The 17,987-nt window shown below is 33.8% G+C and overlaps 2 protein-coding genes and 1 pseudogene across 5 annotated transcripts; 1 reads left to right on the top strand and 2 right to left on the bottom strand.

Annotated features, from left to right (window-relative positions):
- The first annotated feature begins 2,189 nt into the window (after positions 1-2,189).
- Positions 2,190-4,844, top strand: LOC21395445 (pentatricopeptide repeat-containing protein At1g11290, chloroplastic). Its single transcript, XM_010093022.2, has one exon. The coding sequence runs from the start codon at positions 2,206-2,208 to the stop codon at positions 4,648-4,650; it is 2,445 nt and encodes an 814-aa protein (XP_010091324.1). The 5' UTR covers positions 2,190-2,205; the 3' UTR covers positions 4,651-4,844.
- A 507-nt stretch (positions 4,845-5,351) lies between these two features.
- LOC21410778 (L10-interacting MYB domain-containing protein) lies at positions 5,352-10,519 on the bottom strand. Of its 4 annotated transcripts, none has more exons than XM_024162317.1 (4): positions 10,402-10,519; positions 7,903-7,974; positions 6,349-6,704; positions 5,352-6,259 (listed from the first exon to the last, which is right to left on the bottom strand). In XM_024162317.1, the coding sequence occupies exons 3-4, from the start codon at positions 6,700-6,702 to the stop codon at positions 5,687-5,689; spliced, it is 927 nt and encodes a 308-aa protein (XP_024018085.1). In that variant the 5' UTR covers positions 6,703-6,704; positions 7,903-7,974; positions 10,402-10,519; the 3' UTR covers positions 5,352-5,686. The 4 variants fall into 4 exon arrangements, with proteins under 4 accessions (XP_024018085.1, XP_024018083.1, XP_024018082.1 ...); XM_024162315.1 differs by having other exon boundaries at positions 7,903-8,021; XM_024162314.1 differs by having other exon boundaries at positions 7,903-8,086.
- A 6,715-nt stretch (positions 10,520-17,234) lies between these two features.
- The window catches only part of LOC21395447, an 8,450-nt pseudogene continuing 7,697 nt past the window's right edge, over positions 17,235-17,987 (bottom strand).

Consider the following 17,987-nt stretch of genomic DNA (forward strand, 5'->3'; position numbering starts at 1 on the left):
AGTTCTATACTTTTTAGTCGTTAAATCTGTATCAAAAATTGTCTACTCTACTTACTTTTTCAATCTGAAGTGATTTTAACTAGATTTAAGGGTCATAAAATAAACCCTAGTGGTAGGACGGCTTACAGGAGAGACTCTCTTATAATTTTTAGAAAAAGAAAAAAACATTGTCTTGATTATATATGTCCCAATTTCAACAAGTAGTTAAATTTCTTTATTCAAAGATAGAGAGTACATTGTTGTTCAATTTATTTAAGTCTTGGAAAGAGTAGTTTTTATTAAGTTATAGGTATGATTGCTGATGAGAAATTTAACTATATTTAGAGCATTTTGGTAAAAGAAATGGTAATGTGGTACGTATGTTTTTTTTTTGGACGATAAAAAAAAAAAAAGAAATTGATACCCTATATTTTTAAAACAATCACTTTAATATTTTATGTTTTCATAATATTAAATCATGAAAACAGAATTTAACTACTATTCTGTCGATATATTGGAAACTATTAATAAAAGAAATTATTTTTTTGTGATAAATATTAAATCATGAAAACATGAAATATTAGTTGGCGGGCAACTCGCTTTGAAAAAAAAATGTATCAGTGGCTTATACGTCATGAGAATGTTACAATTCTGAGGATGCAATACTCATTAACGAGCATTCACTTTTTAAAAAAGAGACTATATTTGGTAGGCCGTCTTATTAGTAGGATCAGTTTTGTGATTGTTGAATCTGATAAAAATTAAATAAGATTGATAAAGTATATAGAACAAACAGTTTATGATATAGATCTGACGATTGAAAATGATTAAAAAAAATGAAACTATCAGTAGTTACATTTTTTAGTCCTACGGAAGAAACTCCTTTTAAAAAAGGCAATTTTAATGCTTTAAAGCTGACTTTTTAGAAATTAAACATCCTTTATAATCTTTATCATCTTTTTATTTATTTGGTCTGAGATGAGAAAAAGTTACAAAAAATTCGTTTATTGATATTTGGTATAAGAGTGATACTTTTAATACTAATGAGTGAGGGCAATGCGGGTAATGTAGTTGATTTTGAGCTCTTTCATCTTAATTATAAATTGAGAGTTTGAATCATTCTGAGCCCCGTTTAAAATAGAAAAGACATTTTCATATCCCAAATTTCAGGGTGATCTCAGCTCCCTACTATATCTCCTCCACCCGTCCCCTGCATGCGCAAGATCGCAAGCCATGAAAGGAGATGATAGTTTTTCTAAAGAAAAAAAAAAATTGTTAATCTTTTTAAATTCTTTGAAACCCAAATGACGATATTATCTGACGATGAGAACAATGGTGCCAAATGGAAGTGTGGCAGTAACCTTTGAGCTATAGAAGAACACTCCTCTTTCTATTGAGACCTTATTTGATAAATTGACATACCAGTAAGATCAGTTTATAATTATTAGATCTGATCAAAATTACATAAAATTAAAAATATATATATATATATATATGCAGAATAAATAATTTTTCATATAAATCTAATGACTAAAAAATAAAAAATTATCAATAATTCATTTATTTTTGTCGAACTAGAGAAACTCTCCTTTTTATAATGTCAAATTTATTTCTGTTTTTCATTAGAAAAGGATACAATCTTCAGAGAAACAATGGAGTAGAGTTTTCACCCAATAAAATAAAATGAAAATACTTATCCAATCCAACCTTGGAAAATTGATTGTGGAAAGCTGCCCACCAATCACATTCACAGGTGTAAACAGAATTTACAAGGATAAGAGACGTTTGAAGTGCTCCAGTAATTGTACGGGACAGGACAACAGAAAGAGATGAAATTCAACATTTGGATGGGGTTTTTAGCACAATCTGAACTTGTCTGTGATTTAATAAAATGAAGCATATTATAATAAATTTACAAATTAACACAATTATTGTTAAAATGAAGCATATTATAATAAATTTACAAATTAAGTAGGCAACTTGTTAAAATTAAAAATTCAAGAGATAAATGGCTAAAACTATACAAGTTTAAGAGACAAATGGGTAAAATACCCTTATGGATAATATCACCATTACTCTTCGTAACCTTGTGGACCATATTCCTTCCATCATAATCTCAGATATACTACAGTAACTAATGGTAACTAACATATTATTACCGCCACTCGAAATACAATCAAAGAATTTTCTCCAATCTCCGCAACACAAAACACAACACAAGAGAAAATGATAAGCTCACAGGTCTTGCCCATCGCGCCATCTCCTCCCACAAAACTACGCCTCTCAACTTCACTCCCAGGCACGTTTCACACTCTTTCTCAAAGAACCCACATTCCTTCTCATGTCTACAAGCACCCTGCTGCTATACTTCTTGAGCTTTCCACTTCCTTACAAGAACTCCGCCAAATTCTCCCTCTCATCATCAAAAACGGCCTCTACGGTGAGCTCTTGTTCCAGACCAAGCTTGTTAGTTCGTTCTGTAAATATGGAAGCCTTACTGAGTCTGCTCGTGTTTTTGACTCGGTTGAAGACAAGGTTGATGCTCTTTACCACACCATGCTTAAAGGGTATTGTAAAAATTCATTCTTGGAGGATGCCTTATTGTTTTATTGTCGTATGAAGTATGATGGTGTTGAGCCTGTTGTGTATAATTTCACGTATTTGTTGAAAGTTATTGGAGATAATTCTGACCTTAGGAGGGGCAAGGAGGTCCATGGGCAGCTCATAACATCTGGGTTTGGCTCAAATTTGTTTTCAATGACTTCGGTTGCCAATATATATGCTAAGTGTGGACAGATTCGTGAAGCATATAAGATGTTTGACAGAATGCCTGAAAGAGACTTGGTATCTTGGAACACGATCATTGCGGGTTATGCGCAAAATGGGCAGGCAGAGATTGCGTTGACCTTGATTATTCGAATGCAGGTCGAAGGCCAAAAGCCCGATTCGATCACATTGGTTACCATTCTGCCTGCTGTTGCAGATATTAGGTCTTTGAGGATTGGAAAGTCGACTCACGCTTATGCTATAAGAGCTGGATTTGACTCAAAGGTGAATATTGCAACTGCACTGGTAGATATGTACTCGAAATGCGGTTCTGTAGAGACTGCTCGGTTGATTTTTAATAGGATATCTGAAAAGACTGTTGTCTCGTGGAATTCCATGATTGACGGGTATGTTCAAAATGAAGATCCTGAGGAAGCACTGAAAATCTTTCAAAGGATGTTGGAGGAGGGATTTGAACCAACCAATGTTACAATAATGGAGTCCTTGCATGCTTGTGGTGACTTGGGTGATATTGAGAGGGGTAGGTTCCTTCATACATTAGTTGATCGGTTGAATCTTGCCTCAGATGTTTCGATAATGAATTCTCTCATATCCATGTATTCTAAGTGTAAGAGAGTAGATACTGCTGCCAAGATATTTGAAAATTTGCAAAGTAAAACTCTTGTTTCGTGGAATGCAATGATATTAGGTTATGCCCAAAATGGGTATGTAAATCGAGCCTTGAGCCACTTTTGTGAGATGCGATCCCAGAACATAAAAATGGATACGTTTACCATGGTTAGTGTGATTCCTGCTTTAGCAGAGTTATCAATTACACGCCAGGCTAAGTGGATTCATGGACTTGTTATAAGATCTTGTTTTAATAAAAATGTTTTTGTGATGACTGCTCTTGTCGACATGTATGCAAAATGTGGAGCCATCCACACTGCAAGAAAACTCTTTGACAGGATGAAGGAACGACACGTGACGACATGGAATGCCATGATAGATGGCTATGGAACCCATGGGCTTGGAAAAGATGCCGTGGATCTGTTCTGTGAAATGCAAAAGGGAATTGTCAAGCCCAATGATGTAACATTTCTGTGCGTTATCTCTTCTTGCAGCCACTCAGGTTTGGTTGAAGAAGGGCTCTGGTTCTTTGAAAGCATGACAAATGATTATGGCTTAGAGCCTGCAATGGATCACTATGGAGCCATGGTTGATCTTCTTGGTCGTGCTGGCCAGCTCAATGAGGCTTGGGATTTCATTCAAAAGCTGCCTATCGATCCAGGGATTACAGTCTACGGTGCAATGTTGGGTGCTTGTAGAATCCATAAAAGTATTGAACTAGCAGAAAAGACGGCTATGAGAATATTTGAGTTGAGCCCAAATGATGGTGGCTACCATGTATTGCTTTCTAACATATATGCCACTGCTTCGATGTGGGACAAAGTTGCCCAAGTTCGGAACATGATGGAGAGTAAAGGGCTTAAGAAAACTCCAGGCTGCAGTTTAGTAGATTTAGGAAACGAGTTCCACACTTTCTATTCTGGAAGCACAATCCATCCACAATCCAAACAAATTTATGCCTATCTTGATACTTTGGGAGAAGAGATAAAGGCCGCCGGGTATGTTCCCAACACCAATTCAATACATGATGTGGAAGATGATGTCAAGCAAAAGTTGCTCAATAGCCACAGCGAGAAGTTGGCTATTGCATTTGGACTCTTAAACACCAGCCCTGGCACAACAATACACATAAGGAAGAATCTAAGAGTTTGTGGTGATTGTCACAATGCGACCAAGTATATTTCACTTGTTAGTGGACGGGAAATTATAGTGCGTGACATGCACCGATTTCACCAATTCAAAAACGGGACATGCTCTTGTGGAGATTATTGGTGATGACTATCTCCTGACATGAGTTTTGACACTGGTCTGTTATTGTATATGCGCTACTCTTTTTGGTTGTTAAGGATGAAGCTATAAATGTATACCCAACCACTAGCTTTGTCAATTGATTTGGAAAATTTTCAAAGATTTCATGACTCCCGTTAGGTCATATGTTTGTAGAATGGCAAGTTTTGATGATAAAGAAGGCACCAAACAAATTTTGCATTTGCAAATCAAATTTCAATGAATAAGTTACTTCCTAATATTGGTCAACTTATTCTTGTCTATGGCTAATATTTTATGAAGCTGCAATTCTTGTTTCTGATTATCAAATGCACAAACCCAGTACTGCTCTATTCTACTAAGGTTTCACATTTCTTCTCACTAAGGTGGGGAAAGATGTATGCTCTACAGTTCCACCCATGGACTTGGCCTTTGTAGTACTTTGGTTCCAGATCCAATCAAATGGTGCAAGTTCTATCTATTTTTAGGAATTGTTGGAGAATTAATCGATAGGTTGGTTAATGGTTCAGAAGAATTTGAATCAGGTTTTAAGTGCAACGATGAAAGAATGTGGATATGTGAATTCTTGTTAGTTGTTCCTCCCCAAAACAGACAAATTTAAAATAATTTAAAATATAAAAAAAGAAAAACCATCAAGTGAAACGTTACAACAATGATAGGACACAATTAAAACTTTTGACACTTCGATTTATGGCAAAGGCTGAAACGCAAAGGTTACACCAGCTCTGTCCAAGTTTGGTAAACAATAAGAAAAAGAAAAAGTCCAGTGAAAGGTAAAGGCAACAAAACTTCCCAATCGCCTAATACAAGCTTAATTGAAAAGATGCTGTGATAAAGCTGGAAAATGTCTCTAACAGTTCAACATGCTAGCATTTATATTCATCCACTTGATATCTGTACATACACCTCCAGAATATTATGCCAAAGATGATTTGAATATTGTGTAAAACACCCCACCAAAACAAACTGTCCCGTAATGTCAAAAACTATATACCAAAAGAATCCCAAAATTGGGTATGACACTTCACTTCCACCACCAGAATTGTCGAAACAAATATGTCTTTCTCATTTGTGCATTGTACGTCAAGAAAGCCCTTGCTTTAATAGGGTCCGCGTTCAAATACTCGAATGCATACATCTGCTTAGACTCCTCCAGGCCATCGATCTCCATAACTGCCTGCAAGAGTTCAGAGGGATCAAAAGAGCATTTACTTCGTTCCATTGCATCGGCCAGGCGTCGAATACTAGACGCAACAGCTAACATTGCATCCTGAAGAGCCTCTGAGCTACGAGGGCGTTTTGGTAGCTGTCTTAGAGGGTGGATCAGAGGAGGTTCTTGACTGCCATCTGGCATCTGGCCATACTCTGGCGGTTCAGTTCCAGTATATGACTCTGTTCCATCAGTCTCACTTTGGTCTTCTGAACTAGGAGAAGCAAACGACGCAGAGTCATCTTCACAATTCTTCATCTCTGTTTGAAAGCTTCCATCTTTCAACTTAGCCCACCGGCTAGGGGCTTGATAATTTCCACAGACAATTTTCAGTTCATCATACATCTCGATCTGCTTTCCTCGAAATTGTCTAGCATCAGGATGTGCCTATTGAATAAATTGGCCAACAACATGCATGTTGTAAACAAAAAGTCCACAAATTAAATGGAAAGACAAAAGGCAAACGATCCACTTACCGCAATGTATCTCTTCCAGAGTTCATCGTGTTCGCACTCGATCATTTTTGTATTTGGATTCCACCTAAATCCATCTTGACACAACATATCCTTCATTATCCTATACCTTTTCTTTATCGTCTTAAGACGATTAACAACTTTTTGATTATTCAAGTTCAAGTTAAAACGAGAGTTCACAGCAATACAAGCAGCGGTATATGCATTTTCATTAAAGCATTTGTCGATTTTGTTTCCATTTTTTGCTTGAATAGAAAGGGCTTCAATTAAACATTTGTCCATCGCAATTGACCAGACAACATTCCTTCCTTTGTGCTTTATATCCCTTCTCTGTCCAGGCAGATCATAGTGATCCATTCCTACAGTAGAAAGGCTTAGAGTGAGAATACAATAATGCATCGACCGAGAACAAAAATCAAATGAAACTAGAACACCTTGGACGTGATTTTTTTTTTTTTTTTAATAACAAGAATGCCCAAACCATTCTAAATCTTAGGTTCCATGTTTCTCAAAACACAAGATTATAAAACTCTCAGCAACAACGCAACTCTAAACACCATAGTTAATCAGAAGCTTTTATTTTCAAATTCATTCTCGAGTAAGAGTTATAATATGCATAGATTCACTGCAGAGGTTACGATGGGAAGCCCTTCTAAGATGCACCTCCAAAGTGCAAAAATGATACCCAGTACTAGTAGTTTCAAAAATATTTTTCAGAAAGCAGCCCGCTTTGATCTTTGTTTCTTTCTTGGAAGCACTGGAAACCACAGAGTGGCACTTCCACCTCCTGGAACAACTAGTATCACCCCCCATCGCACATGAATCAAATTTCTATTTGGTGATAGCGGTAGAGTTTTATGTAACAAGTTAATCCATGGGTCACAACAAAAGAAACTTTATTCACATCTTCCATTCAAATTTAAAACAAACAAAAATAAATAAAACAAAGAACAAAAAAAATGCAATTTATTACGTGAATGATTGAAGATTCAAGCAGTCAAACTGCTAATCCATCTAATTGCTTAACACCGTTTTCCAATATTCAAAGTTTGTAACTTTTTGAGAAAATGTAAATATTAACTATGTGAGTTCCGTACTTCAACACAGTATTATCCATTTGCCAAGCAAAAGCTTCAAAAAAAGTTTCATTGTGCTACCCGTTTTTACATTTTCTACATTTTCTTTTATTGTCAAAAACTGTGGCAATGAAGTTTGAGAATCATTATTAACACTCGAAAAAAAAAAAAATTGTAGTTCATAGCCATGTTGAATCCCGAATGTGCTTAATTTTTGCTATCATTCTGGGAAAAACAATCAAAAGTCATATAGATACAACCACACAACGAAATATATCACAGAAGAAGTTTGTCAGTCAGGACAAGAGAAAACACTCAACCATAGTGACTATTTGGCATGACTCCTAATGAATTTGTCCCCACATTTACCAGTCCCACACAAAAACTAATATGTTTTCGAGTCTCTTGTGAAACAAACAGCTATTCCAAACCTAGCCCTACAACGACTAGAAGAAATATGAATCTAGAGAAAAAGAGATACCTTGGTCCACGAAGATAATTTTAGTAGTGAAGTACACAGCTCTGATCAATTAGATCGACAATCCAACAGCACCTGGCGTTGAAAGATGCAGCAACAGCCTTAAAAGAAGGAATGAGACACTGTGGAACACTTCATTACAAGCTTTTCTCGAGAATAAGTAGCAAAATTATCCCACGTGCACTCTCTTAAAAAAAAAACAATGCTTACATGAGAAACAATACATTTACAAATAGCAGAAGTCAGAAAGTAAAGATCAAATGAAGACGGCCATTAGAAATGCCACGGTAATAGAGGTAATAAGTGCCTCAAAATTTCCCTACTCAACATCTGCTCCTTATTCATAATATATTAAGCAAATATTCGTGTAAAATACATCTTGAAGTTGCAATAATGTCCAGATTTAAGCTACAAATCTATGCAACTGATACTTGTACACAATGGCTAAAAATTTCATTGGGAGTATGGTAATTTGATGTTTGTCCGGCAGAATTTATCCATTCAATTCAATGTTTTCCTTCCTCGAACAGGGAGGGAGGGAGGATGGGCAACAACTGCCGGCGGTGTCAGTGTCACCCCACATTTGAATTCAGCAATCATAATCTGTCTAAAATAAATTTTGCTTAAAAAAAATGGTGAGAAACAAACTTTACAAAGAAGGAAAAGAGAACAAGAGGAAAATGAGAGAAGTCCTCAACGAAAAGGCGAGAAATGGAAAGACACTTGGTAGATAGATTTAACTCAACCTAATAGAATTTAAGAGGTAAATTCCATTCTTCTTGTTAAGGGCGCAAGGAGTTCATGCCTTTGATTTTTTTTTTTTTAAGGTATATAGCTTTCCAGAATATATTATATATGCCCCCTCATTGACAGAATTTTTTAAATAAGCCATTAAACCTACCAAGGAAAAAAAGAAAGAAAAAAAGAAAAGAAAAACACTAATTCAACGTAAACTAAATGCATGACTCTAATCATTAACCAACTGCATCAACAAATAGGACTGTATATTAACCAGCGTAATTATATATATATATATATATCTGACCCAGCAACAACAACTTTAACCAACTACCAAATCAAATAATAGGCCATAAGCCTCTTCAATAAGGCACCTGATACATGTAGATAACATACGCAATCAAGCACAAAACAAGTCCTTTCAGTCTCAATTACCATTAAAAAGTAACTGATCACCTTTTTTTTTCTCTCAATCAAAAAATGCAGAGTCCAAACTATTCCAACTCAATTCCTTAGAAGCTAACACCTCAGGTCCAGTGCTTCCATTTGTCTCTTCATATCTACTGAAAGTTAAAGCTCCTCCGTCTATTCATTCCAGTCCCAGCCCCTCCTATTTTCTTTCGCTTGTCTCTTTCTCACTTAAAAGGCTGCCCATTCATCAAAGATAAACCATATATCCCCTTGTATTCTCTAGTCCTCTAAAAGATGGCTAGACATCAAAAGTAATGATGAACTCATTTCTCAAGCATTTTGGGAGTGCTAAATATTCTAAAAAATTATTTGTGTTTTATATATAACTAAAAATTATTACCTGGAATCATAAAGCAAACTATTTCAAGTTTAAGACCTCAACCCACATATGCAGAACACATTTCAACAGGTTGTAGCAGAAGTCACAATCGATCATCAATGCAATTCTTTCAAGAAGCAACAAACAAAAAAGAAAGACCATAAATGTGTTTTCACGCTCAAGATAAAGTTTCAGCTCATAACTAAAGCATAAACGAGTGTCCGAAAATGAAACTTCACTTCCATGTCGAGTCAAAATCACCAAACCAACTTCTCAAATCAACTGAAAAGGAACAACCACAAGCTAAAATACTGATTTCATCATGACAACACAGGGAAATCTGAAACTCCAAGCTTATGCTTAAAAGTTAAACTTGCCTCTCTCTTTCTTGTTCTTTTTTTTTTTTGAAACTGAAAATCAGTACAATAAAACAGAACAACCCTTAAAACTGTTACTAACTCAAACTAAATATTTAAAATTAAAAATAAATAAAACCCAAACTAAATATTCAAATCTTAAAATAAAAAATCCTTTTTAGGGGCTCCCACAAGTCAAAAACATTTTTGCAAGCTGGGTCGTAGATCCTTGAATAGTCATACTTATCTCAAATTCCACACATGTTCATAAATATCCAAAATGTCAACCTTAAGTTTTATAAGCTACTCCAGTACCCAGAGTTTTCAAAAGTTCGCAAACCAACCTGCCTCGATTAATATTGTAACATTTACCAATCATTCTCACTTCGAAATTCACGTGATATATCTGAACAAAATGCACAAAAATTTCAAGTAAAAAACTCTAATACAAACCTCGAGCTATAAATTTTATATTGGCTCAAAGAAAAGGCTAAATCTCACTAGTTTTCGCATTCCATGGCTACCAAAATTCCAGTCAAAGAACAAGAAACCCCAAATTTGAAATCCTAAATAAGTAGTTCCGGAAGAGAAATTAGGGTTTGAGGAGAAGTTTATTACCTCAGGAAAGCGATTGATTTAGGTCTTTTCCGTGAGAAATGAGAAGTTGAAATGTGTTTTAGCCCACTTCTGAGTTGTCTTCAACCTTCCTTTCTCTTTACCTTTATTTTGTGTTTCTTTTTTCTCCATTTTGGGGAATGTCGCAGAACGGAGGCTGTCAATTGGGTAGTTTACATCCAAAAACAACCCACCAAACTTTTCTAAACTTATGAATCTACCCCTGTTCCACTAGAATTTATTATCTAGAACCCCTTTGGTGCGTGTGTGCGAGTGTTTATTTGGAGCTAATCCCACGAATCATCTTTAAGGATGCGTTTGGTTTGATGAAATGACAATTCTTAATTCAGTTATTTTTATATTTGGTTGGATAAAAAAACTTACACAATTACACTCTGTTTGGTAGGAGTGAGAGAAAAGAGAATGAAAAGAAAATATATATAAAAAAAAATGTGAATGAAAAGAAAAGTTAATTTTACTTTTATATTGTTTGGTATGATGGGAGAAAAAAAATATATAATTGACTAAATGATTATTTTATCAATTATTTAATTTTAATTTAGCTTTAAAATAAGGGGTAAAAAAGTTATTTTAGTCATCAATAGATGGATTTAAATTTTCTACTAAATATTAAAAAGATAAAAATTAGTGGGCCCACAACAACTTTTATCCACCATATTTTCCTCTATTCTCTCTTCCTTTCTACCAAACGACTCACTTTATCGTTTTTAACCTAATAATTCGTCCGCCTAATTTCTTCTTTTCACATTTCCATTGTGTCAAACATAGCATTAGAAATGACTATTCTTATAGAATTGCCATTCCATCAAGCAGTTGAATAACAATTTCTAAACTGAACTAGTTGAATGATCATTTTATTTCAAAACTAATATTAATTAAAAATCTCTTATAGTGACTAACAAAATCCCATAATTTTAATAATGTAATTCATGTATTTAAGTCAAGGATTTTCTTGGAAAATCATTATACTATGTACATTTTGTGATTGAAGGATTTATGGAATTAACATCTGCATTCCTAAATTCTGTAGCAGATTTTAAGTTCACGTTTTTTCCGATCAAGTAAATTCGATCGATAAATTCTCACCGTACTTTAAAACAGAAGAATTTTCAGTACAGATACAGTTTGAGAATCTTAATTTTAAGAATCTCCAAGCACAGTACAAACTAGCATCCAATACCAGTATACATGAGAAAATAACTGTCAGTATAATTTTAGACAGTTTTAATGAGTAAATTTAGAACGTAAACAAAGGTACAAGGGTTAAGTTTCATTTTTCTCTCTCCTTCCCTCACTTGGCCGGCCAAACTTAAGGGATTATAGCCAAAAAAATTTGGCTAGTGAAGTGTGCTACATGGACTTCATGATGGGATTGAGTCAAATCAACTATTGGACATGAAATGCTTACACCATTCCCTCTTGAAGCACTCCACCGGCCAGCCACAATAAAGGGGGGGATTAATCTAAAAATCTAGCCAATTAAGCTAGTTTGATAGGCTTAAATGAGAACTAAGAGGAGATCAAGTAATGTCTATAAAGGGAGACCATTAGTGCAAGCATTAGGTTAGCCATTTTTGCACATCTCCTCTCATTTTCCTCACACCCAAACCGGCCACACTCCTCCATTTTTCTCTCAAATATTTTCTCCTACTCTCCCAATCTTGAGCCACTAGCAAACCATAGAAGAAGAAGAAGGAGATCAAAGGGTCTAGGAGGAGTCTAGACAAGCATTTTTCCAAGGGTATAACTCTAAATCCTCTTTTTTTTTTCATGTTTTAGTAAAGTTTGAAATGTAGAAATATTCCTCTTAAATTTTCTTATACTTTATAGTTCCAAGCCAATAACAAATCTTAGAGGAGTTCAAGGTTTTCAAGGGAGAGAGATAGTTCTTCAAGGGTAAGTTCTCAAACTCTTCTCCATTAATTTCTAGCCAACTTTAAGCTTGGATTTGTGGATGTAAATTTGTGGTTCTTGAGGAGATGAGTTGTAATAAGGGTGTGTGAGTTTGATATTAGTTTTGTGAGTTTTGGGGTTAGTTTGATGTGGTATGTTTATGCTTGACCTAAGTTGCTTATTTTCGGATTAGAGGAAAAACTTTCTGGTGACTTTGACTGCGAAAATGAGGACCATAAAACGAGATTTTTCAATGTTTTAAAGCTTGAACTTATAGCCCTGGATGTTTTGAACATTTTCGGTTACTATGACAAAACCTAATTTTAACTCTAAAACTAAGTTTGAAGCCATTTTGCAAAAACGGACAAGCTGTCCAACACAGTTTCGAAAAAAAAAATTAGCAGCCACTGGTTCAGTCAAACGGGACACTTGGAGGCTGAATCTCAATTTTTCACTAAAGTGACAATTTTATATTTCGACGAGACGAAGAAATTTTATGAAGAAAATATTTTCAAAATCCGACCCTAAGAGATACTAAAACACAGATTCCCGAAATGGTACAGTTTTTGACTAAAACAGTTTCAAGAAAAACAACAGCTACGGTTTTCAGCCAAAAGAGACCTTTAGAGGCTGAATTTCAACTTTCACTAAAAACAATAATTTTAGATCTCGACGAGACGAGAAATTTTCATGAAGAACAAAATTTTGAAATCCGACTCTATGATATAGTAAAACGCAGATTTCAGAAACTGCACAGTTTTTAACGAGACAAAACTAAAACAGTGTCGGTTTCAACAAAAAGTTATAAAAGAACCCAAGATAGAATTTCAGTGAAATACAATGACATTAAACCTCATTTTAATAAAAGTATTCATAAAGGAAGTTTTCAAGAAAAAATGCTTTCTTTAAAGAACATAGTGGTTTACCGAGCGAATTATCCCGACGGGCACCTACGAGCTCAATACGATAGGTCCGTAGAATTTTAAAGATTTAATGTGAGTCCAACGCCCACATTAGTTTAAGAGACTCTGTTAGAGTATAAATTTCAGCGGCGTAAAAGTTAGAATGCCATGTATAAGTCCTAGGCCGAATTGGGCCTTAATATCATACCAAGGGAAATTAAGGAAAATGAGATTATGAGGATTTAATAAATTAATCTTTATTATCCTTTAGTAAAGGAAAGGAATATATGTCTTATGGAAAGGGTTAGATTTTCCTTCATAAGTTGCTAAAATAGAATAACAAATAACAGTTAATCTCACACTATTAATGGGTGTTCATTTTCAGAAGAAAGCAAGAGACTAAGCTGATAGGCGAAAAGGGGATCCTAGCTTTGAAAATCAAGTAAGTAGGAATCTCGCCTACAGTATAAATAGATTTTAAAGTAAACAGTACACATGAACTATATATGTTTGAGTACATTTAATGTTATGAATGCTATGCTATGTTATACTACATACACTTAAGCAGTACACCCGAATTATATGTGTTCGAGTACATGATATACTATGCTATGCTAGGTCATATTGTATACACCTTAATAAGTCAAGAGGAACTTATAAGAGTAATCTCAATTGAGTGTCGTACCAGCCTCCACAAGGGAGGTAACTCAAGCTCCACAAGGGAGAAAATAATAATAATAATAATGTCCTCCGACTCAAGGGAGGCATTCAAGTTATAATCACGGTGTCATGGGAGACCTTGTAAACCCTCACGTCTCGATGATTGCGCGCAAGTGGTACGAGCACTCAGACCCAAAAGAAAGATAAGATAAGATAATAAAATTCTGATAAGACATCATAATTAAGCATAATTGGCTAATGCATATTTATTCATGTGAACTTACAGTTATTTTACGGGAGATAGTTCCTACTTGTTAAGCGAAAGCTCATTATAGAATGTTTATACTGTAAGTAAGTAACCGGCATATAATGCCTGATGGACTGCCGGCGAGTGGACGAACGATGTGGGGCTCGGGATATGGATATCGCTCGCAAATATTTCCGCAATCAGCTTTATATTATAAATAGTTTTGTTAATTATGATTCTGAAACAGATATGTTAAGGTTTGAATATTTTAATTAAGAAAGAAATTTCGTATCTTATGTTTATTATAAGACCTTTTAAAAAAAAAAAAAATTGTTCCGTAATTTTTAAGAAATTTCAGTAAGTACAAGTTAAAAAGTTAGTTACAGTGACGGCCTTAAAAGAGGGTCGTCACATCTCTCTCCTCAAATTATTGGGATTTTATAAAATTTACTTTATGTATTCTTTTCACCATCCAAATATTAATGATAAGATGAAGGGGTATTTTAGTAATTCACTAAACATGATAATGTGATTCTAATGTGAGTCAAACAATAAAATTTAAATAAATCATTAATTTATTTATATTCTCATTCTATTATATTTATATTCTTATTTCATTATATCAACCCAACCGTTTCCTGATAGTTTAATGTTTCATTAAAACTACACAAATTTTTTTTATCTCAAATATTTTATGTTAGAACCTCCTACTTTTCAGAAAAATTTTAAAAATGTCTCTCCGTTAGTTAACCGTGATAAAAAAAGGTTATAAAGGTGACTTAATATCATGTTAATATTAAGACAATAAACGATTTTTAAAAGACGTTCCTGAGTACCATGAGATTGTTTTTTCAAACATAAAACATAAACTGTTTGGTTCTAATTTGATAATCGATTTTTTGTGTTTCACGAAGTAATTGATTTGGAAACGGTTTCTAAATTGTATTTGGGTCCCTTTATCCTTAAACTTTTCGTTGCTTTCAATTTTTTTTTTTTTTTTTTTGCTGAATTTTTGCTTTCATTTTTTACAGCTTTTATATAATCAATATATAAACATGCCGCCCCTTAAATTTTGATATTTTTTACAGCTTTATCTTTAGTTTCAAATCAACCAACCTCCAAAGACATATGCGAAATGTTTTTTTGGCTGAATTTTTGCATTCATTTTTTTGACAGTTTTATTTTCTCGCTTTCTTACTAGCATCTATTTTTTAAAATAATAATAATAATAATAATAATAATAATAATAATAATAATAAAGTTCATTGTCACCGACAAACTAGTCTAGCAACATCCAATAAACCCGTTAAAATAATAAGTTAATAACCAACGACTATAATTTATTACTCTCTACGAAATTCAACATTTGGAGACCAATCTTAAAAAATAAATTCAAGTAGTAATAAGCAAAACTTTCCGCCATCTCCCTCATTCTCAACTTTAACATTGCTTCCTTCCCCCGTTAAGCCAAAAACACCTCACATAATATTCTCAAACAACACAACATCATAAAATAAAATAAAATAAAATAAAATAAAATAAAAGCAGTTTTTTTTTTTTTTTAATTTCCTTTTCCCTTTCATTTTTCTCCCTCCACTAACACCCTCACAATCCCAATGGCCCCGTCGACAAGCCCATCTCCGCCGAACTTCCAACTGACCCAAATTTGAATGGTGCTCCATGTTTGATAATCTTTTTTTTTTTTTTTTTTTTTTTTTTAAGATTCCTTTTCATGCTTTTCTACGGGCATTACATTTCTTAGTAATGAAATTATACTCCTTAAAAATTTTGAAAAAATTATACATATTCTCAATATTTCTCCATACATATATTAAATTCAAATGATCACTTTTTATAAAACAAGACTTGTTCACTGAATATATATATAGGTTAAGTCTCCGGTCCGGTACCGGACTGGAGAGACACCTATAATAATTATTTAATTTGTGTTAATTTATTTATATGGGCGTAACGTGTAGTAAAATAATAGGCCGTGACATGGTCCGTTTAGTTCGTTGATTCGAATTTTTAATTTGAGTTAAGATGTGACGTTATGTGAGAATTTTTTACTGTAACAAGAAAGTTAAATGTAATTATATATGAAGAAACAAAAATAATAGTCCAGTAATCTCGATTGTGAAGATTATAAAATATGAGTGTGTATGTCTTGTAGAAGAGTGAAATTTATCGCTTACCACTTATATCAGAACAATTGTAACACTTTTAGAGGATTGTGGATGTCTTCTACAGATTTTCTTTCTTCACCGCCCAACCACTTCATCGCCACATAAATTAATTTGGGTTCTACGAATAGAAGGACACCAAAATGCACATACACAAACAAATCCACACTTTATGAGAGTAGGAAAGAAGAAAACAACTACATGTCCGAAAACGACATACGTTTGCCTATTACTCTTTTCCGTTTTCAACTTTACATTATTAAAGTCTTTTTTCCATTTTCAATTTTTTATTATTAAATTTTTTACATTTACAAATTTTGATTAGTCCTATTGTAAATTATTTCCCATATCTTTTAGATTTAGGAGGTGTTGAGGTTTGTAAGGAAGGCTTCTAATCCTTCCTTTACAGTCTCATCCTAATAAACCGCATTCAAGTTCATCTATCTTGTTTTCTTCATAACTTAATTATATTTTGAGTCTTTTCTCCGGCTTATATCTTGTTCTCTCCACTTTTATAGGTTTTCATAGCACTATCTATAGCCTATTGTCTCCAGTTCTAAATGTCTATTTTCTTTTTCTTGACAGTTTGATAAATCTTATGTGTTGTTTTCAACATCACATGATTTACTCTTACTCTTTGGATAGAAAAAGACAATATTCGGTTAGATTTTTTTTCCACCCTCAATTGTATCTATAGATACTTTCTCTTCTATCAAAAAAAAAAAAAAAAACAAGACAAGGTTGATCAATAAATCCACATACAGATTCAATACATCCAGAAACAAAATCCAATCATATATATTTGCATTTCAAACACATCAACATAAATTATGTCGATAAATTGACAATTCAATAATTGTCACCAGAATGCCAAGTACCAAGAATACATCACACACACAGAGATATATACAGATTTTCACCTTATTGGTGTCAACCATCTAACCAAGGTTTGATGTTCCTCTTAAAAATACTCGGTCCATAAGTAGACATGAAGATATCAACTAACAGATGGAACTGCATCCTTACAAATGAGGCAATCGGAACACTTGCAAGTAAGCAGACGAGAAGAGCAATCCATGTCTCTGGAAGCATAACGGAAACTGCAGCACAAAATGCTATCATCATGGTTGCTATTGAGAAAAACAGTGACGACCCTCCTTTGAGGCCGCCACTGTTACTAACTTTTTAACTTGTACTTACTGGGGTTTCTTAAAATATGCGGAACATTTTTTTTTTTTTTTTTTTTTTTTATTTTAGTTAAGATAAAACCTTTTAGGAATATCCTTCAAATGGAATAGCATTTGAACTCTTGTTTTAAATACTCTTTAAAAGCTTTTCTAAAACTAGTCATTTCAATCGGCCATCTTATTTGACTTTAAAACGGATTTCGTGAGAAATCTTAAATTCAAGTACATCTTAAAGTCCTTCTAAAATTACTCATTTAAATCGTCATGTTTAAAATTCATTTATTTGTTGCATGTACTGTAACATTCTAAAACTTAAATACTCAAAACTAGGGTTGTTAGTTACAACATTGGTTTTCTTAACATATATATGTACGTATACTTTTTAAACCTACATACTTGAAACTTTTGAATCATATAGACATATACATGATTTTTCTTAAACTTACTGCGGAAAATAACTGCGTGAGCGGTATCCATTCCCATCTCCACCATTCGT

This window comes from Morus notabilis, unplaced genomic scaffold, assembly GCF_000414095.1.
Source record: "Morus notabilis unplaced genomic scaffold, ASM41409v2 Scaffold1082, whole genome shotgun sequence".
Lineage (NCBI taxonomy): Eukaryota > Viridiplantae > Streptophyta > Magnoliopsida > Rosales > Moraceae > Morus > Morus notabilis.